Source organism: Mizuhopecten yessoensis, unplaced genomic scaffold (genome assembly GCF_002113885.1).
Source record: "Mizuhopecten yessoensis strain PY_sf001 unplaced genomic scaffold, ASM211388v2 scaffold9253, whole genome shotgun sequence".
Taxonomy (NCBI): domain Eukaryota; kingdom Metazoa; phylum Mollusca; class Bivalvia; order Pectinida; family Pectinidae; genus Mizuhopecten; species Mizuhopecten yessoensis.
Genome location: NW_018407955.1, coordinates 473235 through 497391, shown reverse-complemented (window position 1 = coordinate 497391; position 24157 = coordinate 473235). Strand labels below are relative to the sequence as shown.

At 33.3% G+C, this 24157-nt stretch overlaps 1 protein-coding gene across 4 annotated transcripts; it reads right to left on the bottom strand.

Annotated features, from left to right (window-relative positions):
- Window positions 1–125: 125 nt before the first annotated feature.
- LOC110457598 (gamma-butyrobetaine dioxygenase-like) lies at window positions 126–23733 on the bottom strand. Of its 4 annotated transcripts, none has more exons than XM_021508938.1 (16): window positions 23650–23733; window positions 19681–19799; window positions 18542–18621; window positions 18342–18433; window positions 15436–15563; window positions 12530–12666; window positions 11972–12030; window positions 9900–9975; window positions 9206–9253; window positions 7199–7323; window positions 5688–5828; window positions 4003–4063; window positions 3681–3734; window positions 2883–2951; window positions 2233–2337; window positions 126–1511 (listed from the first exon to the last, which is right to left on the bottom strand). In XM_021508938.1, the coding sequence occupies exons 2-16, from the start codon at window positions 19757–19759 to the stop codon at window positions 1404–1406; spliced, it is 1362 nt and encodes a 453-aa protein (XP_021364613.1). In that variant the 5' UTR covers window positions 19760–19799; window positions 23650–23733; the 3' UTR covers window positions 126–1403. The 4 variants fall into 4 exon arrangements, with proteins under 4 accessions (XP_021364613.1, XP_021364611.1, XP_021364612.1 ...); XM_021508936.1 differs by lacking the exon at window positions 23650–23733 and adding an exon at window positions 21342–21446; XM_021508937.1 differs by lacking the exon at window positions 23650–23733 and adding an exon at window positions 21348–21446.
- Window positions 23734–24157: the final 424 nt, after the last annotated feature.

The following is a 24157-nucleotide window of genomic DNA, read 5'->3' as shown; positions in this document are numbered from 1 at the left end:
TCAGTGGTAAAGATTTCATTTATCCCAGAACGATAAACAAAATTGATATTTTTGACCTCTGAAATTTTATAAAATTGATAGCATTTTGAAAAAAAACCTCACAATTGTATATAACTGGACAAATAATTATGATAATAAATATATCACATTTTTTTTGCGAAGGAATTTATTGTATTAATTTGTTTTAATGATCGCAAAAGTAGATACATTATACCTTGTGTTTATATATTTTTAACAATATTTCGAATCATTATATTTTCGAGGAATGTATATTTATTCAAGAAAATTCCTTCGTGAGTATAAATCTTTACCGACTATTAGTTCAATCGAAAGTACTTTTAATATCTAAATTACATCGTCACAACCACAAAGTCAGCCAAAGAATGCGAAAATAAAGTATTTCATTGTATATCTGACTTTTTGCATTCCTTAAAAGGTGTTTTTCATTCTGATTAAATCTTATTTTTGTGCAAATCCATCACATTTATTATCTACAAAATTATTTAACATTCTGCAAACACAGAGTCGGAAGGATTCCCAACTGCTCGTGCATCAGATGGCCAGTAATAACCATAAAGTATTTTGTGTGCCGTTTTGCAATCATGGGTCGCCTTCATATGTAAGTCAAACGTTGCTATATCGCTTATTTAACTTCATGCTTTAAACTACTTAAGTTGTTAGGGTGTGTCGAGTACGTTAAACAAGCCGAGGGTCATTACCTTGATTGCTTTACCTGTGACTTGGCTGATCACTTAATCTACCTGTTCGCCTTAATGAATACATCATATGACAATCGAACGTCAAACACAAGGCAGGTCATTGTGGTCAGACTTTAGTCTGTGCTATTTGTTTGATATTTTCGTAGCTTTGTGATATGTGGTCTAAAGGTTACATGTTTGATAAACTTTTAAGTAGCAATTTCTGTTTAGAGTATGGTTGGGTCCACAATCAAAACAGCATTTATTTCACTATCATAACTGCAATTCACGTAGTTTGTTTATAACTTTTATGGACAAAGACACATAATGTATTAAATGAGTTGAAGTGCTTTGTAAATCTATTAATACATAGTAAAACACTTTCCTGATAGATTTGAAATTTGTGTCGAGGTTTAAATGAACATTTTGCCTGTTGTGTTATCTAAGTTTTGCGATACGTAAATGAATGTTTTACATGTATCGGTTTTTAAATGTTATAACCATGATAAGCCAGAAGCTTGAAAGTATTCTTAAAAAATATTTATATCGAATTATTAATATTTCCGTTTGACTACAGTTTGTCGTACTTAAAGTAAAGGTCACTAATGCATTAGCTTACATTACCAAAGAAGAATACCATTTTAGAGATGTATATTAAGAACTGGGGTATTATTCCTCCTATGTGTCGTCCATTCAGCACCCATTCTACATCCAATCCATGTTACCGACACGTTTGATGGTTGATACATCGCCATACTTCCTTGTCAGACTGACAAGACGGCTTTTATATTCACAGATGTTTACGTAGCAGCCCTGAAACATGACAGAGAACTTAATCAAAACATTCTTTAAACCATCTTATTAACATAGAGTCAATTAAGCAATTAACTATTTTAAGTTGGATTAATAGTCAATTTCCAAGCCTACTGGATATGACAAATTCCACGAAGCATGCTAACGTTTCAAGTTCAGTTTGTCCTGTCCATTCATATTGACTATGACTGCCATCTGGAAGCTGTTCAATACCATTTTTATTTAAATATTTAATTAGATAAATTTGTTAACTTTAGCAGTTATTTCAAATAAGTGTATGTATCTTGAATACTTGTTTATTAAATGGAACCACTACCTTCAAAAAAAGCCAAGTGGCAACATACGCATCCAGTACAATCCTTAAATATGGAGATTATTTCATAGCTGATATGAATGTTGTTCTCAATTTGTAGGGTTAATTCATGGCAGTTCCATAGAATTGTAAATATACTAAATTGTAAAAAAACTGTATACTTTTACCACCATCGTCAAAAATAGACCGATCATTTTCCTCTGAATTCAGTGGGAACTATCGCCACCTTGCAAATGAAGCACAGTAGTGAATAGCGACTTTGATAATATTTCTATCACGCTATATTTAACGTGTAACGTCATAGAGGAAGAAAATTACGCTTAACTATAAACGTTCTCTTGTTATGATTTTGCCTGTTAATATTACTTGAAATTAGTTTTGTAGGTTTTTATGAAAATGCAGGTTAACCTGAAAATGCCGTTCACCACTTCCATCAGTAAATGAATTACGACTGTGTGCCATCCTTCTGTTGTTGAACGTTACGATATCTCCAGGCTGAAGGCGAATTTCATTCTGAAAATTGTTAAGAAATAATTGTCTTTAGAGCATTTGAAGAAACATATTTTATGTTAGAAAAGTAACTAAATAACTGATACGGCATCATATTTAACTGACAGAAGAAGCATGTAAAGAACCTGAGGTCAGAACCAAGATCAGTATGAAAATGTCTTATGTAATTTGTTTGGTAATCTAAATCTTAATTTACAAGATGTATATCTTATATCAGTAACATTCAGTGAATTTATAAAAAAAATGGCGACCACTTTCCAAAACCTAACAATCACTTTAACAAGTAATTAAGTAATACTGTATCCGGGAAAATTTCGCCCAAAAAACTATTCGCCCATTTACGATAAAATCGATGTTCGCCCAGTGTCAATTTCGCCCGCCAGGTGTAATTACTATATATATTGCATGTTGCATGCTAAAAGTCGCTGTCATGACAAAATCGACTCATTGGGGAGGTCAAAATAGGCAAAAGTTAAACTGCGGTGAAAATTTTCCTGTATACAGTACTGTTATATTCCTCCTCCTTGCGGTAATAGGTTTACACTCACTTTTGTGTGGAAGTTAGATATTGATCTTGCAAACAACTGGTACGCCCTGTAGTACTCGGTCACGTGATCCTGTTAAGATAAGAATCGTCACCCATATATTTTGTATATCATGAAAAATATTGAAGATAAAAATAATAAACAAATAATCAATAATCTTTTCTCCCTTACCAAACTGAGCGTCATGCTTAATAATAGTACCATGACCAAATCGTGGACAGTTTAGTGTATGTGCGTCAAACTACATAACTAAAAGCCTTCCTTACATGGGGCGAACGCTCATCAAGGGAGACATTAGGTAGAAGAAAAATGTTAAGAAAGAAGAGAAAAGATAAGATCCCAAATATAGTCGCCTCTTACGATCATGCAATGGGGGCTACATTTCTTGCGCCCTACCTGAAGGGACATTAATGCAAGAATAAACATGGTTATTTATTGACTCAAGATAAAAGCATATCAAAAACTATTAAAAAACATAAATGAAGGGTGCCGATTTGGGCTTTCTGGTGGCTATATCCATTTTTTTTCAAATTTTGCATATACATTCATTGGAGTTATGCCGTCATGATATGATATGAAATTAATGTCAGCTTTAATTTGGGGATTTGAGGGGTTAAGTCGGGGTCTAAAATCACAAATGGCAATGGTATTTTCTTCATGCATTGATTCAAACATTTTTATTCATAGTTGCCAATTTATTTGGTCACAAAAGCCACACAACAACTGCAAACTTTGGTCACGCATTTGACAGCCCAGTTATCTGTATATTTGAAAGTTAGATGCATAAAACAAAATGTTTACCTCTGGTATCTCCGATACGCCAACTACGCCAGGGTTCCAGAACACTCCGATTATCTACAGGAAATAAAAGAACGTAGATGCATAAAGATTCACTTCAAAACAGATATAATATACTTGTTTTAAAGAAGACTGTTAAAGGTTACATTTATAATATGACGTCATAAGCAAACTCAAGCGGCAAAATATTGAATATAAATAAATGTATATTTAATAGAATTTATGCTTGATATTACATGGCAAATCGGTCTCAATTGTTGTGTTGTTTCAACTTGTTTTTGGTTTTTTTATTATTTATTAGGAGTTGTTTATAACTGGACAATACCTCTTTCTCATTGTTCAAGTTAATGACTGGTCGTCGTATCAACAAATGAATGGGGTTTTCTCTAGAAACAGAAAATGAAAAATGAAATAATACGAAAACAATTATCAGGTATACCTACATATATCAACAACGAAAGTAACCAATCATTATTGTAAAGGTGTGTTATAAAACAGTATGTGATGGTCTTGGTCCGGACTTTAAGTCCGGAATTCCGCAAATAGTTTTGTTTACAAAGTTCCTATGTCTACTATGTGGAAGCGTCACAGTCACGCTGCTATTGTGTTGGCTAAATGCGGGCCTCCCTAAGGCGTAAGTGTTTATAAAAACTGTATGATTTATTGCATAATGTATCTTTGATGCTAGTTTTTATGTTATATGCATATGTTTATTCTGTACGTTTGGTAAATCCGATGGTTTTGTTGGGCTTGGGTGAGTCCCGCCAAATTTCAATCGGTGTCGTCTGCTTGTTTGCTCGACACAATAACGTAGTCAAAAAGAATATATTTTTATTTTGTACTTCATTACCAGGTACCAACTGTATTAATATAAATAAAAGTTATGATCATATCGTGCAACTAACCATAATTTCGTCTGGTATGTGACTTGTGTTTTGAAGGATCTGGTTAGCACAGGGTCCTGTCTAATTTATTATCCGGTGGTATGGAGCAAATATAATTTTACTCTGTATGTAATTTTGATGGCATACTGTTCATATAAAAGAAGCCTAAACTTATAGATAAAGTGATATGGTTAATTTGTACTAGTAAAATGGCTATTGTTCAGCTCGGAACATTTATGTCAGTTTGAGATAATTACCATTGTTTGACCTAGTTAATTTTCAGTAATTTTATGAGTGTTTTATCTGTTTTTCTTTGAAGTTTTTCACCCTCTCTCGAGGTATGTGAAGTAAACTCCTCTACGAGATGGAAACAATAAAGGGAGTCTTCGTCGACTTTATTCGTCCTTTATTTATTAAACATCACACAGTATGAATGAATTGTTTTCAATTACCAGACATTGCCTTATGAAGAACTTCGTTTCACCTCTGGTCCTTTCTTGTACGAGCTCAAAAGTGTCCTTATTTACTTTGAGCCTGATTAAATATTTGTGTATTGAGATCGTTTTTTTCTGTTTTAATTTAACCCAAATGAAAGTTAACTGTTCAAATACTGTTTGAAAAAAACAATCTTTTATGACCTTTTCCGGCATTTTGCTTTACAATGATTTTCACTAACTTTTCATTTAGTATATTTCAAAAACCCATTGAAAATGTTTGTCTGCTAAAATACAATGATTCTTTTTGAACAAGTTAATAAAGTATTGAAAACAAACAGTTACCAACCATCAAGGCAAATATCTGACTCTAATTCGATAAAAAAAACCCACAACAAGATTAATGTTGGAGACACCATAACATAAACACCAGAGGAAACGGATTGCTTAGCTATTAAGCATTCATGCATTTGCTTCCAAACACATATTTACTAGTTACCAAATTGCATGTTAAATATCGCATAGCACTATTTTGACGTCATCATAGCTATCACGTGGTATCGACGTCAAAGGTGTAATATTGGATATGTCTGTGTACGTTGTCTGCTGCAATGGTAAATGTAACACGAAAAACATATTCTGCTTAAAGCAAACTTATATGTGTGCAGTATTTGTTTAGATTTTGATCTTACCTTGATAAATGATTTCTGGAAAATGTACAAGGAACAGAACAAAGGGTTTTAAACTCGACTGGATTTGTTTGCCTAAATTCTTCACAAACCGCGAACATATCAACGAAGAGGGTTTCTCCCCCAATAAGAGCATCATCAAATCTACAACAAATATAAATAATTCAACTAATAAGTATTATAAAACAATAATCAACAATTAATTTAGAAATATTCAAAAGCACATCCTACACATAATAGCAGTTCATTTAACAAGAACCAAAATTACCTACAACACATATAATTAGTTGATTTGACAAGTACCAAAATAAACAAAGCGCTTATTAATAGTTAAGTTGACTGGTACCAAAGGTAACTGCAGCACATATTAATAGTTTTATTAATAAATAAAAGTATTCTCAAACATTTAACATTCTAGCGGTATGATATGATACCGTAGCGTTTCACCAATCTGTACGCATATGTTACTACACGAGTTATGTCGCGCCAGCATGCAATTTGTATACCGGTAGTACTGGGTATATCATATGCAGCAAATGATTTATGATTGTATTGTATCCTCAGCGGTTTAAAAAAAATGTATGCAAAACCCCCCATAAAATTGTTGAATTAAAGAGATAACAATAACCTAAGATAAAAAAAATAATAATTATGCTATAACATTGTAGCATATGGTATTTTAGCCTAAATAAGTTTCATTTGAAGTACAATACTAAATAAGTTAAACGAACGTCATAATTTCAACATAAGGACCTTTTTTTGAGAGACTTAACAAAAAAAACAGGTGCTTTTGGAACAAATATTTGCATTCATGTGCAAAAAAAGTATCTTTCAAAAGGTTCAAAGTCATTTATATGAGAACCTAGAAATTAGATAACATTTGCATTTGTTTATTTTTGCAATAAGGAAGTCAATACAACGAACGGTAGCTTTAGACAATCATGAATTCTTATAACAGATATTCATGTATGTAGAAAATAAGGATTTATCAATTTCTTATCCAATTCAGTCAAACACTAGAAAATACGGCAGTATTTTTCGTACATCTTCATCAAAAATATAACCATGCTGGAAAAAATTTCAAATACATACTCACAATTTTTACAGAGAATGTTTGATTCTTCAAATCTACGCAATCTATGTTAGACCATTGTTTACTGTTGCGTATTTGTTGGCAAGGAATATAATTTTAGAATTATAGCTCCTCTTGTTATAGTCTGATATTCACAAGACAGCTATATGTTAGCTCAAATCTAGCAGAAATTAAGATTGCATTTGTATTCAACCAACATATTAATCATTAAAACTATAAGGTATGCAGAAAAATCAAAAGGTGAACATTGCGAAACAATATAGCACACTACGGGATTAAATCTTATTTTTTTTATTAATGATAATTATGATATTGTTGTGTTTTTCTTTAGCTGTCCCAGTTTACAAAGCACAGTAAGGTAAAAGATATGGCAGTCATTTGCAAGCACGTTTGGTCGGCAAATGTAGAAATTAACTCGTACTTAAGGCAGTGAAGAAACTGTATTCCAGGCATTGACTCATAGTAGGGCAAATCCATGTGGAACTGTAACTTATTTCTCGTGTATGCCAAATTGGTTGGCTCTTCCATCACAATCACGTCATAAATCTGAAAACAATATGACAAGCAAGATAAACAAACGGAAACAAAATCGAAAGTTATTGTGATTGTTAAAGTAAAGACGTACCACAGTGTCCACGATCGAAGGAAAAACTGAAAGTTAGCAATTGTACAAGATTAGACATATCACAGCGTCAATAAAGGACTCACACAACTAAATCAGCCAATAAGCAAATGTTTCCTACGATTGTAATCCCTTCCTAAAATTTGTTCCGGTTAGATAAAGTGCCTCTGAGTAATTTTAATAGGTAGTTGTAGACATATTTTAAATTAAATGAAATCTACAGATATTGATCTTTTGGAAAATTTATAGTTTTAATAGATTTTATAATATGGTGGCGGATTGATATGGGGTCAAATGTCAGGGGCAGTTCCTGTCTCGCTTTGCCGGTTTGGCTTATACACTTCCGGTTATCAAAAGCAGACGCCTGTAGCGCTCATACATGCCACCACACTCAACAAAAAATGCCTGTTGAAGCCTTTGTCAGGTATGTATCTGTGAATCTAGACAGTTGTCACTAGTAATGAACTTCAAATATTAAGGCTTTTAGCTCAAAAGCGTAGTAATAACATATACTAAATTATTTAGTTGTGCGAGTCCTAAACGGGAACGAAAAAACCGAAAGTGACATCAGATGCGTTCCCTACCCCACATGTTGTACAGGTTGTCCTCTGTCAAATCAAGAAAAGTGTGTCGGTCACAAACGATCGAACAAAAGGTAGACATTAAGATGTGTCTATTAGAACTCTCAGGTCCCGATGTAATTGAAATATAAGGATTGTTTGGCACTAAGGTACATATTACAAACATAAACGATTTTACGCGTAGTTTTAAATATCATGAGTTCATGGTTTGTTTGGTTTGTTTGGTTTGTTTGGGGTTTAACGTCATCGCAACAGCCAGGGTCATATAAGGACGGATGACTAAGGAGACACCGCCTGATACAACACGTGGACAGGAAAAGTCAGGAAAGATTGGAAACGAAAAGGATCCTAAGTGTTACAATGGGGGCAGCAGATCAATTTTAGTCTTTTCCATGTCCCCTTCGTAGGAGATACGGAATAAAACCCTCGATTCTGCCCCACATCAGTCCACATGCAGTGGGATATATCAGCTCTATTCTTGATTTCTTCAATGTCCCCTTGATAAAAGACAAGGAAGAAAGCACCACCGAATCTCCAATTAGTCACCGCTTACACTCATGCAGTGGGATACAGCAGACCTATTCTTTTTTCTCTATCAAAAATAAGGTTTTCATTTTTGAAATACCATTCTGTTTAACAAATGTAAATTGAGAGGATATTTAACCAAAGTAGTGTAATCAACTAGTGTTCACACATTAGTTTCGGTGTTTATTAATTTTCAGTTTGAAACCTGTCTTAGTCAGTCCCTAAGAATTTTCAACATAATTTGAACCTTGATTCCTGGTTAATATGACTTATTTATTCCAGCATCCATACTTATATGTTTTGTTCCAAAATGCTTCCGATAAGACAGGTTAATCTAACCAATATGTCGTGTTCCACAGGGCGTCAGGTTTAAGAAGTTAATCTAACCAATATGTCGTGTTCCACAGGGCGTCAGGTTTAAGAAGTTAATCTGACCAATATGTCGTATAACACCGGGTGCTTGATTAGCAAAATTTCATTGTTCATGTAATGATCTAATTATGGAAATATTCGCAGTGTGTAAAATATTCGCGTTGAGTAGAAATTAGCGCGAATATATCCACTCGCAAATAAAAAGGTCAATTTCAGACTATTGCCAACGCGAACATTTCCACACCGCGATTAAAAGGTCACAACGCGAGCATTTCCACAAGTAAAATTTTGTGAACTTTTACAGCAAAATACCTTTAACTATTCATACCTTTCCATACGTATTGTCAAGCAATGGCGCCATATGTTTTGGAATGAACTAAAAATAATAAAAAAGAAACAATGTTGAAGTTTCATGAAAACAACTTCAGACATAGACACAATATGAGACGGGATGAACAAACCAACGTATCTCCGATGGTTGCTTACAGCAAACCTTATTTTGCTTCTTATTTTTCATAATATCATTCGACTTTAAAGTTCCATGGTTGGCTATTGGTTGACTGAACATGATTTATTTGTGACATCCATGGAAACACAAAATGGATTTAAGATGACTTTAGCATATCGCAATAAAGATGCTGAATTCAAATGATTAAAACATACGGACCACAAATACTGATTGACTGTCTTTTTTAAATCAAATTTTGTAGTACATACAGTATGTATCCCTTTCAACAGTAAGTTGTGTAAGAGGTTCATGACCCTCCACAAATTATTATGGTTACACGCTTACAAAGATTAAAAAAAACTGCCTATATTCTTTAAATGTCTTATTGTTTGCAATAATTCTTTATACATTTTCGTTTGACTACTCCACTTTAGTTCATTTCAAAGTTTTGACATTAAAACCTACTGTCCTTTACTATTGGAAAGTAATAATGGTTTATCAGCTGAAAATGTTATAACAAGAATAACGTTTCATACACTGTAGATAATCTGTATGCTAAGCGCATTGCCTTTACCTCTGTCAAAAGGTTATTTGTGACTGGAGCTCCTTTAACCATTGCTAGGCCATTTTCATTAACATCTGTCAACCACCTGCAAGAAACATGCATTACTGAAGCAAAGGAGGGCGAAGATGTATATATATGTATAGGTTTCCTCACACATGACTCATTGGATATAGGTTTCCTCACACACGGCTCATTGGATATAGGTTTCCTCACACACGACTCATTAGATATAGGTTTCCTCACACATGACTCATTAGATATAGTAAGTAACACCTTGCCCGTGATATCATTTGGTAACATTCTAATTATGACGTTTTGTGAAGTCTTCGTCCATTGTGACGTCATAGTTCATGGCAATTGTTCCCCGATCGGAAACAGGAATAATGTATTCCGAAGAGAAGCATATACAAAATGTAGTTTTCTAGGTATAATATCTTAGCGTTGTGGGAGAAATAGGTCCACACACTCGTGATGGTTGATTATCATGTTTATCTAAATCTCGTTAGATAATTACAAACTGTAAAAGACACTCGGTAAACCTCGTGCCCAATTCAAGTAACCTCCATATACATTATCACTTCAGTTTAACTTAAAGGTAGATACTAATATTTTGTGTTATCTTTGCTCACATTATATCACTTGAATATTTGCAAGAGCTATTTGAAATATTTGATATCAATTTATTAGTATAGATTTGTCTTACACACCTTCTAATTAGGACTATTACGTTAAAGAAAAAATATTGAGGACGACTTGGCGTAATTCTAAAACATATTTAAATAAGATTTTAATAATGTCTTTTGTTTTGAGTTGTAGGTCAACATTTAATTTCAAATACTTGAACCAGATCATCCATTCACTATAGCACCCATAAATTGAATATATAGATAAATAAACAAAATATTTTGATAAATATACAAAATATCATTTTCTATATGTTCATTTAAAAAATTCACAAGATAATTTGATTTACAAAAAGTATAACCATTTTTAAGACATCACATTTTGTGGATTCAAAATCATTTGCCATTTATTATCATGACCTTGCATAATTGTTATCACTCATCTAATTTACCATTGACCAAGGACCGGGGATCAGAATGTTAAGGACTAATACAACTAAATCAAGTGTTTCTTACGTAGATCCCATCTTAAACCTTATAAGTTACTGTGCCACAGAAACTTTTAATTAGGAACAGAGACAGATGTTTAAATTAACGAAATCTTTAGGTATTTAACATTTGAAAAAAGTTTTCTATTGATACATTTCAATACATGTGAGTGGCTTTGCACAGGAGCAAAACGTATTTGGGCATTTGTTTGGTCACCTTTTTCTTGTATACTTCCGGTTGTCAACTTCATGACATTGTGACACTCCTATATGCCATAAAACCAGCATGACAGCCATATAACTCTGTAGTTTCGTTTAATAGCTTAAACAGTATTGAACATTATATAGCCGAAAGGGATAACATATGTTGTGCATAGGTACATGGGGTCAAGTTTTTTTGCATCACCTGGAGTGCATCGCTGCATCAAAAAAACAATAGAAGAAAATCATTTCTTTTGTTTTAAAAAAACCCTGTTTTTTGTGATTGTAGACATTTTGTTGCCTTTCTAAGTTATATATCTATGCACCTGGGTAGTTGTTACTGGTGTTGAACTTCAAATATTAGAGCTATTATCTAACATATTCAGTAATAGCACATAGTAATTGCTTTCTTTGTTTGAGTCTTTTTAACGTTGTATAAAATGTATTGCTGCATCGAAACAACAGTACAATCACAAAAAACAGGTTTTTTTTAAAAACAAAAGAAATGACTTTCTTCTATTGTTTTTTTGATGCAGCGATGCACTACAGGTGATGCAAAAAAACTTGACCCCATGTACCTATGCACAACATATTTTATCCCTTTCGGCTATAAAATGTTCAATACTGTTTAAGCTATTAAACGAAACTACAGAGTTATATGGCTGTCATGACATGTTAACAGGAATTTTACTTGCATACGCACGTTGTTAAAGATGATTATGTACCCTGCTGTTGGTTGTATTGTTCAGTGATATAATGAAGTACTTACTTGTACACGTGCTTCTCATCTGCCTCACAGTCAGCATACGTGACACTTGGTTTGACAGACTAGATAAAAAATGAAAACTTTGTGAGAACACGTGCGTATACGTTACAGTATAACGTTCCAATACAATTGAAAGATTTGGTTTATGAAGCTTGTCAAAAGAGTCCACGAACGCACATGATGTCGGGTGCACTTATCCTAAAAATGATACACAGTTTTCATTCGAACCTCTCGATATCGCCAATTCTGTTTATTCTATCTGATAAACACGTACTGAACTTAAATACCAAATCAGAAACAAAATATCCGAATACAAGGGACTTGATATAGATTTAATACCCCCTCTGTTTGTCACAAACGAAAAAGAAATGAACTGAATACCATCATAAAACTTAGTAAATTAAACTCGGACTATATTAGTCCCAAAACAGTGTCAAGGTACGCGACAATTTTATGTCGGTTGAAGTGAACGGGACAGCAAGTTGAGGAAGCCGGAGAGAATCTAGAAATCGGTTGTTATTTTAGTGATGTGAGAATAATTTAATTAATTAGAACCAGTACCTCCTTGCACAACATCGTCTTCATGGAATCTTTCTTCTGTTGTAAACTGTTTTGTGAGTAACAATATTTCTTCAGGAAGGCTGAGCTAAACTCTCCAGCATGATTGTCATCCCACTGTATCCGAACTCTGCCATTTTCTGCAAAGGTGTATTCAGTTATATAATAGGGCCTAACAGAATCCCGAGAGCCAAGAATGGCTTAGTTGGAGAAACTTCTTTTTGAAATTTAATTTTTGTCATGGTAACAAAAGTTTTATTGTTTTCATTTTTTACGGTTGTAATAGGATGTGAAAGGACTTTTAACACGTGCGAAAACCTTCGTGATATTTGTAGAGAGAAAAAAGGGGAAAAAGAGAAAAAGGGAAAATGTAGAAACGGATAAAAAGACCACTTTTGACAATTTTCAAGGAAGCACTGTTTAAGTCATGATCACTCTCTTATATAAACCCTTTACAAAGGAAAAATTAAATTTACTTTCTCAGACACGTATCCGAAAAATACAAGACTTTTTGTTTGGCTTAACCTTGGTCTAAAAAGGATTTGAATTTATTGTTTTTATTAAATAACACCCACAATTTAAACATCAAACTGTATTTATTTATATGGATTCGAAAAAGAAAATTAAGGTAAATAGGTATGGGCTCGACAATTTATTGTCTTCAAACTACATAAATACACTTACAATGGGAAACCATAATAGGAAAGATACGAGATGTTATTGTCTTTTTAAAGCGTAATATATTTATAAAGTATGGCTTTTGATGTATTGAGTGTTACTTTGATATTTTATGTGATACTATTGTATATTACCTGTTACTGTTACGTCCGTTACTTTGGTATTTTATATTATACTGCTGTATTTTATATGTTACTTTGACGTCTGTTACTTTGGTATTTTGACTTTTCGTTATACCGTTGTACATTACCTGTTACTGTGACGTCCGTAACTTTGTTATTTAACGTTATACTGTGGTATATTACCTGTTACTGTGACGTCCATTACTTTGGTATTTTGACTTTTCGTTATACCGTTGTATATTACCTGTTACTGTGACGTCCGTTACTTTGGTATTTTGACGTTTCGTTATACCGTTGTACATTACCTGTTATTGTGACGTCCGTAACTTTGGTATTTTGACGTTTCATTATACCGTTGTACATTACCTGTTATTGTGACGCCTGTAACTTTGTTATTTTTCGTTATACTACGGTATATTACCTGTCACTGTGACGTCCGTAACTTTGTTATTTTACGTTATACTTTGGTATATTACCTGTTATTGTGACGTCCGTAACTTTGTTATTTTACGTTATACTACGGTATATTACCTGTTACTGTGACGTCCGTTACTTTGTTATATTACGTTATACTGTGGTGTATTACCTGTCACTGTGGCGTCCTTTACTTTAATATTTTATGGTATACTGTTGTATATTGTCTGTTACTGAGATGTTCATAACTTCGTTATTTCACATCATTCCGTTGTATGTTACCTGTTAACGTGACGTCCGTTACGTTGATATTATATGAAGTACTGTTGTATATTACCTGTTACTGTGACGTCCGTTACTTTGATAATTTATGTTATACTGTTGTATATTGTCTGCTACTGAGAAGTCCGTTATGTTGATGTTTTATTTTATACTATTGTATATTACCTGTAAATGTGATTCCCGTTACTTTGGTAATAATGTATTACTGTTGTATATAACGTGTTACTCTGATGTCCGTTACTTTGATATTGTATGTAGATGTGTCGTAAATTACATGTTACTGCGAAGTTCGTTACGATGCTCTTTTATGTTATACTGTTGTANATTTTGACGTTTCGTTATACCGTTGTACATTACCTGTTATTGTGACTTCCGTAACTTTGGTATTTTGACGTTTCGTTATACCGTTGTACATTACCTGTTATTGTGACGTCCGTAACTTTGGTATTTTGACGTTTCATTATACCGTTGTACATTACCTGTTATTGTGACGCCTGTAACTTTGTTATTTTTCGTTATACTACGGTATATTACCTGTCACTGTGACGTCCGTAACTTTGTTATTTTACGTTATACTTTGGTATATTACCTGTTATTGTGACGTCCGTAACTTTGTTATTTTACGTTATACTACGGTATATTACCTGTTACTGTGACGTCCGTTACTTTGTTATATTACGTTATACTGTGGTGTATTACCTGTCACTGTGGCGTCCTTTACTTTAATATTTTATGGTATACTGTTGTATATTGTCTGTTACTGAGATGTTCATAACTTCGTTATTTCACATCATTCCGTTGTATGTTACCTGTTAACGTGACGTCCGTTACGTTGATATTATATGAAGTACTGTTGTATATTACCTGTTACTGTGACGTCCGTTACTTTGATAATTTATGTTATACTGTTGTATATTGTCTGCTACTGAGAAGTCCGTTATGTTGATGTTTTATTTTATACTATTGTATATTACCTGTAAATGTGATTCCCGTTACTTTGGTAATAATGTATTACTGTTGTATATAACGTGTTACTCTGATGTCCGTTACTTTGATATTGTATGTAGATGTGTCGTAAATTACATGTTACTGCGAAGTTCGTTACGATGCTCTTTTATGTTATACTGTTGTATATTACCTATTAAAGTGACTTCCGTGACGTTATTATTTTATGTTATACTGTGGTATATTACCTGTAACTGTGACGTTTGTTACTTTGTTATTTTATGTTATACTGTTGTATATTACCTATTAAAGTGACTTCCGTTACTTTATTATTTTATGTTATACTGTGGTAAATGACCTGTTACTGCGACGTCTGTTACTTTTATATTTTTTGTTATACTGTGGTATATTACCTGTAACTGTGACGTTTGTTACTTTGTTATTTTATGTTTTACTGTTGTATATTACCTGTTACTGTGACGTCCGTCACTTTGATGTCAAGCGGCAGTTTGTCTATATCTATTAACACCTGGCTGATTTCGTCGGAATAACATTCTCGACAGGGACAATGATGTCTCAGCCACACTGCATGGAATCTGGAAGGAAAAATATGATCCATGATTATCTATACAGTTACTTTTATTTAATTCATCATTTCCTGATATAGGAGAAAACTTGTCGGGTCCCCAAACATTAGAACTGTATTTCAAAATATGTTTACTCAAAGACAAAATATGATTCATTTGATGGCAAATATAGGTACGTTCAACCAACTATTCCAGTTATCACAGCAAACATGTTTTACTGTTTGTGTTTCATTTGAAATAATACCAAGCTTATGAGCTACTTACTTTTTAAAATTTAGGTGAACGTTTCAGGTTCTAGTGAATTGGAATAACGAGCTTTATTATAGTCATATCATTATATTGATATGGGTATTTAAATGAAAGAAAATGTACATTTGCTTTATTTTTTATTTTTCATTAAACATCAGTAAATATCTGCAAGTACTTTTTTTGTATCTTTGATTGGAAAGATAAGATGTGCCATGCAATCTTAGTAATCCCAGAATTAACTTCAAGAAGGAACGAAGAAGATTTCTTTTTAATTAACACAGACATCGTTTTCATCAGGTGATAGAATGCATTTTGAATAAAGTTGTTAAGGTAACAACCTTACACATTAACAGGTATGTCCTGTTTAACATATACCACTTAGTATCTAAGTCTAACAAGATATCATTATAAACAAAACGTGTTCGCTTTATACTGTATTCAGTTTTGTAAAAATACACATGTATAATTTGTGTCAGCGTAAGTTATTATGTCTGTGTGTCAATGTATACTATAGTATACACAAGCGTGTACTTGTATCAATGCATACTATTATATATATGTATCATTGTATACTTTTATATATATGTATCATTGTATACTTTTATGTATATGTATCATTGTATACTTTTATGTATATGTATCATTGTATACTTCTATGTATATGTATCATTGTATACTATTATGTATATGTATCATTGTATACTTTTATGTATATGTATCATTGTATACTTTTATGTATGTGTATCATTGTATACTTCTATGTATATGTATCATTGTATACTATTATGCATATGTATCATTGTATACTTTTATGTATATGTATCATTGTATAATTTTATGTATATGTATCATTGTATACTTTTATGTATATGTATCATTGTATACTTTTATGTATATGTATAATTGCATACTTTTATGTATATGTATCATTGTATAATATTACATGTATATGAGTCATTGTATATCAGTATGTATATGTGCCATTGTACGCTATTGTTTATCTTTGTCAATGCATACTATAATGTGTATGTGTCAATGTATACTATTATGCATATGAATCAATGTATAGAAGTATGTACATTGTATATGTGTCATGTATGCTTTTGTTTATTTTTGCCAATGCAAACTATTATGTTTAAAAATATATGATAATGTATTTGTGTTAATGTATATTATTATGTGTTTGTGTTAATGTACACTATTGTGTCTATGTGAGAATGTATACTATTATGTATATGTATCAATACAAACTATGCATATGTGAAAATTTATACTATTATGCATATGTATCCCAGACTGCAGTGATCTCGACCTTGTTCCAAAGAGGCCCCCGAGGTGCAACTGTCAGCTACTTGCTTTTATACGCTTTGTGCGACTACTGAACAAAGTGAGTTATGTTTTCGAAAATAATGAAAGTGTTGGGTTGATTATCCAACATACATTTCTATACTTTGTGCGTGATATAATAAGACTTCTGAGTACAGTATATTATGTTTTCGGTGACATTCAAAGTGTTAAGTTGAGACCGCAGCTGCAGAGATCAAAGTCACCATGGCGGATTTCGTCAATATCGACTATGAAGTTATTAACACGACGGAGATGTGCGATATTGAGGTTGATCAGGATTGACTCAATTTTTTCTAACAGTGAGGAGGTGGAGGAAGTGGAGGTTTAGGGAGAGGAGGTAGTAGATTCGGTAATCAATGTCGCTAGCGCGAGTGCTAATACTAACGAAATGCCTTGTTTTCCCGAGGCCGTGGTCGGTACAGGTATAGATTTTCCGTTGTTTCAAGTTGTTTCAAGCGATAACAGACTTGTTCAAATATGTACCATGCTGTGAGGATAGTGTGCAAATAAGATATGTAGAGATAAAAAAATCACTCCCGATGAGTTGTGTTTACGTTGTTAAATATATATATAAATTATATTCATACAGCGATGTTTTTTTTTTTTTTTTTAAATAACTTAAACGTTTGCATTACACTAAATACGAACTACCTTTATAACGAAATGATTCAGTGGGATTTGTTATAACCGTGTTTTGCTGTATTTTGTATATCTGTCAATGTTTACTATTATACATGTGTATCAATGTATCCTTTTTAAGTACACGTGTTTATGTACATTATTATACATGTGTATCAATGTATCCCATTATGTACACAATTATGTCAATGATACTATTATGCATTTGTGTTAAAGCATCAATTTATCCTAGTATGTACATGTGCCAAAGTATACCTACATGTATATACATGACTGTATGTTTTTATGTGTGTGTGTCATTAAGAAAAAAAACTATATTTTTTTGTGTTGTCTGCTTTCGTCTTTCAAAAATGTATTATAAAATATTCAAATGTGCAATGGTATTTAGAAGCAATATTTAATATCTTATCATTGCTTGTCTAAAATCAGTTTCAAAACATCAATGTAGACACCAAAAGTAATGAAGGTTGTGAAAAGATAACAATAATAGCTGTATATTACTACATTGTGTTACCTGTTCATACCTCGAGATTGTTTATGTTATATACATACCTCGACGATTTGCCATCATTCCAAACAATTTCCACTTTTCGTCCGTCGTCGACAGCCCTGACAGTTTCGGCAACTGTTTCAGATACAATTTTCTACAACAAAAGTCTCATAGACCGTCATGATACATTATTCCATGGAATACTTTTGTGAAATTTTCAAATGCATTCAACTTAGGACATATGACCAGAAAAGATACGTACCCGTGATGAAAACGACTGATAACGGTTGAGACGTTGCCCAAAAACACAGGTTGGTGAGGTGTTCAAGGGAACAGCAGGGCCTTTGGAGTACACAGAGTTCAGTGCATAACAAAAATGGTTCTAACATTTGTTAAAAAAAATGTATATCGGCCAAAAACAATTGTCTCTTTGTGATATATTTAGTACTTAAAGAGAGAATTATTTTAAATGACTGCACAGGTAAATGTAAATGCACTTCAAACAAATATTTGTTTGCTTATTTATTTCAATGACAGTAAGAATTTAAAACTTAGTCTAGGCGCATGTTTACGGTAAGAAACGTCTTTCTTTTATCCTGGACANAAAACAAACATAATCATATTTAAACATAAGTTTAGCAAAGATCACTTACTTTGAAATCCGGACAATGTAACGGTAGAGATAGCCCAAAATATGTTACTTCTGAACGGCAATCAATTTCTTCGATGTTTGAAGCGGCGGGTTTTTTCCCCGAATCACGTAAATTCTCACGCTTTCTCGTAGTTTCTCGCAACATCAAGTGCACGGCACATATTTCATATGCCGAAGAGGCAGTTGCCTTTCCCTCTATTCTAATTCCGTGGTAATAGGTATGCTGGTTACAAGGTAGTAACAGATATTTTTATATATTTGCAACTGTAGTATAGTTATAATTAAGCTTACAGCACAGGGATCCTTAGAAGTGACTAGGGTACGGACCCCGGAACGTTACAGATGTACGGCCAATCTGATTAAAAGCATCTGTTACATTGCTCCGCCTGAACATCGTTCAGGCGTAGTACGAAGTTAACGAAGCCATGTAACATATGATTTTAATCAGATTGATGTACGGCCTTCTTTTAATGTGTTTGTGGGAGCTCGTTGTTGAAAGGGGCCGCATACTAAAATTTAAATGATTTAATAATTTAAATTTAAATGACAGTCTTTATGAGATTCCTGTACAGTGAGTCGCCGTGGAAAGTTTCAACACGTCACTGATGAGCGGTGTTGTATGACACAGAGATCCAGAATACTATTGCTTAACACTCATATTTTTACCTTGAAGTAGATCTCTCTTGTACAGAGAAATAGAGTTCCAAATAACAGTTTATCAACTTCAATCATAATGAACAAAATCTCACCTTTCTGTAGTGAAAATCCAACAGATGAACATCTAGAAATCATGGTCAACAGACGTTTACGGCAAAGACTTTTCAACATTTTGACTCCCGGTCACAATCTGTGTTATCCTCTCTGTCTGCTGTGTAGAAATGATAACATATATCTTGTGTATCATGTACACACTAGACTTTCTCAAGTCCCTATGTTTGAATGTAATGCGACATACTCCAACAGTAGTCTAGGACATACATATAGGTCATTTTTCCCTTCTTAGTCTTTGTATGGCCGCCATTTTGTTTGGGAGGAGAGAAACCGGAAGTGATAGGTTTTGATATGAAAATATGGATTATGGGTCAATTGTAATGATGTGTGATTGTTTGTAATTTAAAGGTCCCTTTATGAAAAAACACACCTGTTCCGGGTGATTGATATCATCACTATTGAAAAGAATTCATTTTGGCGGAAGAAATAACAACAAGGTATAAAATACAACCCAAATTAAGTAAACAATCTTTTGAATGTGGACTGATATGGGACATTGAATACAACTTCAAATCAGTAAATATAACAAAGCGGAAGTGAATATGACTACAAATAATTTTGACATGTACAAGTTAGTACAACCACTATTTATTATAATAAATAAGAGCTATGCATGCAAATATTAAACGATGAATACAACTTCAATGCATTAAATATAACAACAAATACTTGTCAACAGCTACAACCACAATTCAGTTAGAATAACTGGGAGTTATGTACAACTATGAGTGCGATGAATACAGCTTAAGGTTAGGAAATCCAAACACAGATCAGAAGCGGTTGAATACAACTACGAGACGATGAATACAGCTTCAGGTCATTCAATACAAGCACGTTGATAGCAGCAGTCGGGAACAGTTTTCCTTGAATTACTTTGTATAGACGCCCTCTTCAATACGCGGTGAACCGAAAGGGTTAAGTGGTACAATGTAATGAAAAGTAAAATAAAGTTCTATTAATCAAAATATAAAGAATACTTTGCATCGAACATTCTACAGTAATTTTGAGTATTATTTTGTATTTTTCTGATGCCTTTGTTAATTATTATTATTTCTTTCACTTCAGTCGTTGCTATTGGATTGGTCTCATGTAAAAACACCTGACCAATCATTAGGCTGATACCTGTCCTTTGAAGATCACAGAAGAACGACGTCCGACTTTATAGCCAGTATTTTTAACCGTTACGCGACCGCAAGATTCTGTTGATGTACATTAAAGGATCGAACTATTATTCTTGTCTCATCAACAAGGTGGCGCACACCGAGCCTTTAATTGTGCTATGATATATTCTAGGGGTGAAGAGAGCGTAAGTGGGCGTAACCCCTGGATATCGATGATGTGAATGACCGGGTAGAGAGCAAGCCTGATAACCTCTGTAAGGTTCGCGCGGAGGTCGTGAAGAGATCAAGCCGATAGATGACAGTGTTTATGAGAGTTCCGGTACAATGAATAGCAGTTGAAAGTTTTAAACATGTCGGTGTTTTATGACATCCCATAATAAAGATATTTTGTGGAGAGTTCATGAATGCTATTGCTTATATTGCTATATAGTGTACATGAACATTGAAGTAGATATTTCATACATAGAGATATAACGAGTTTAAAATATTTAAATTGACTATTATTATAACAAACAAACTTTCACTTTTCTGAAGAGTAAGTCCAATAGATGAACATCTAGAATCCAAGGTCAACAGACGTTAGGGCAAAGACTTGTTAGCATATCGCCTCCCGGTCACAATCAGTGTTGTCAATCAACTATCTGTAGCTTGTGTATATATACTACTATGGCGATGAACTCTGACGTCCTATTTCTGTAAACACTTTAGTCTGTGTATCATGCACAGTGTAGTGTGTACTCGTATATTAGACTTGTTCTAGTCCCTATGGATTGGTTGTATTTGTTATGTCCAAAATATAATACGACAGACAACGACTAATGACCGAATCTATCACCAATTAACCTATATAGAGGTTGTTTCCCTGGTTTACTATTATCGATACATTGATAACTCATCAAAATGCAACAAAGAGGCAGCGAAAATAACAATAAAGAATTATAGACTGTTCCGAGTAGTACCTATAGCCCTGGTCGATACCACCATGCACGAGGCGGTGAATACAACCACAACGTTTTAAAACAACCAAAATACAGTAAAGAAAATTTGTGCGAGTACATAAATACAAAAACACAGCGATTGATATTACAACAAAGAGTTGAAAGCAACTACAAGTTAGAAATATAACGAAAATACATTAAAATCAATATAGGAGCGAGGCAGTGGCTAATGTTTGAGGTCAGACAACTTAATCACAGGTTAGAAGCAGTTGCACACAATCACGAGACAATACAACTTCAAGTCAGTTGATACAAAGACAAGTGATTAAACGTAGCAGTCTTGAATACTTTTCCTTCAATTACTTTGCAAAGGCATTAGCTTGGATTTTCGTTGACTTCTGAAGCGGTTAATTGATTCAATGAAATAACTCCAAAAAAATGATCACAGCATCACCAGATAATTTTTCATATAAATTAACGATATTTAATATTAATTTCTTTTTATGATTATGTTATCCGAATGATATTCTATAGCTTGCGTACGAATCTATGACAATACAATTGTAGGAGTGTCAATCAAATGTCTGGTAAAGTATATACCGTGAAACCTGTCTAAAGAGACCAACTTTATTACTATATTACCTGTCTTAAGATACCACCTCTATAACTAGATCGACTGTTTGAAGAGACCACCTCTATTGCTATATCACCTGTCTTAAAAGACAAACTATATTACTAGACAACCTGTATTAAGAGACCCCACAATTACAAGATCACCTATCTTAAGGGACCACCTCTATTACTAAGCAACCTGTTGTAAGAGACCATCTCTATTTCTAGAACACCTGTTTTAAGAGACCACTTTTGAAACTTACCTTTGCAATTTTCAAGCAAACTAATCCTGTAATAAGAGACCACCTTCAATAAGAGGCCACCTTCTATAAGACACCACCTTCAATAAGAGACAACTTTATGGACTTTTAAAAGGTTGTCTCTGAATATTGGTTTGAATGTACGTTTACCAAAAGCTAGAACGACCAGGTAAACAAAGAAAACTATTTTTTCGCCAAAGTAACAAATTACCTATATCACGTTTCACGTCGACTCATTGTTGTCAATTTTGCTTTTATACAGTAGTATCTGGTTCACATTCCATAATCCTAAAGTCTGTAGCTAACCCCGTCATTCAGCTGATATTTTGAAATAGCCATTCACAGATATATGTCAATGTCTTCGTTAGTGCGTATAGGTTATAATATAATGTATCACAATATTGCTGCCTTTGTGTTTAAGAGCAGCAAATACTCACTGACCCGCTACACGAATTTTGAATCTGAAAATCTATTTTGTTTGCTATCTGTTTTACCTTTTATATCAATATACAAATAAATCTGACTATGTTAGTTTTCCTAGACTGTACATGTGTGCCAGATGTAGACAAGTGATAAAATATCACTTGTGTTTAATCGTAATTTAAAAAATAAATAAATCTAAAATTCAAAGTAAGTTACTTTTGATTTATCGCCAGGATACATAAATGACAGTTAGCTATGTTATGTAATGGCCATCTGTGATAGCAGATATCATTACCATCCATCGGAGCCGGAAAGTTCGGAGTCACTGTTAAAAGAAACACAATTTTTCCTGGTATACATCCTTACCTTTTATTATTAGACTCTGCGACGCGTGACACACGGGAAAATACTATATTACGATACTGCTTGACAAATCATGAACAGAAATCTGTAACAGTATATCATTCAAATCATTTAAACCCCTGTTATCTATTTGAAAATTCATTGGACAAAATATTATGCAAACCTGATAGATAGATATCACCAATACTAGAATTTGTGCTACTTATCCTTACAAGCTTGGGAGTACTTACCTGGTGTTGATATTAAAGTTGTTACTCACTTCAAGATCATTTTTAATCCATCATCATCTGATCAACTGCCCAGTCCAATGTTATTGCTGTTGTTCACAAAGCTTGTCGTTTCCAGCTATTTTTAGTGAAGTCAGTGTCACGTAATGTCTGTTAAATGAGGTCACTGTGATATACATTTGTGTATAGATTTATTTTCTATATATTGCATATCCTTCAATACTCTAATAACAGCTCTATAAACAATTTTCTATTTACACACAAAATGTAAATTTACATTCACATGATTTTTTTTAATTTTTTTTAATCAAACGATGGTACAATAAACGCTATTATCGCTTGTACTTACCCATAAACTTATCTTTTTTCTTTGCTTTTGTGTCCAGCTATTCCCTCTGGCCATTTTCACAGATATTAAATGTGCCTCGTCGTCTTTGTCATAGGTTACATCGGATATTACAGCAGCGGTTTCTATCTGTCTCATCTTCTTCCAACACAACTGTACGCATCA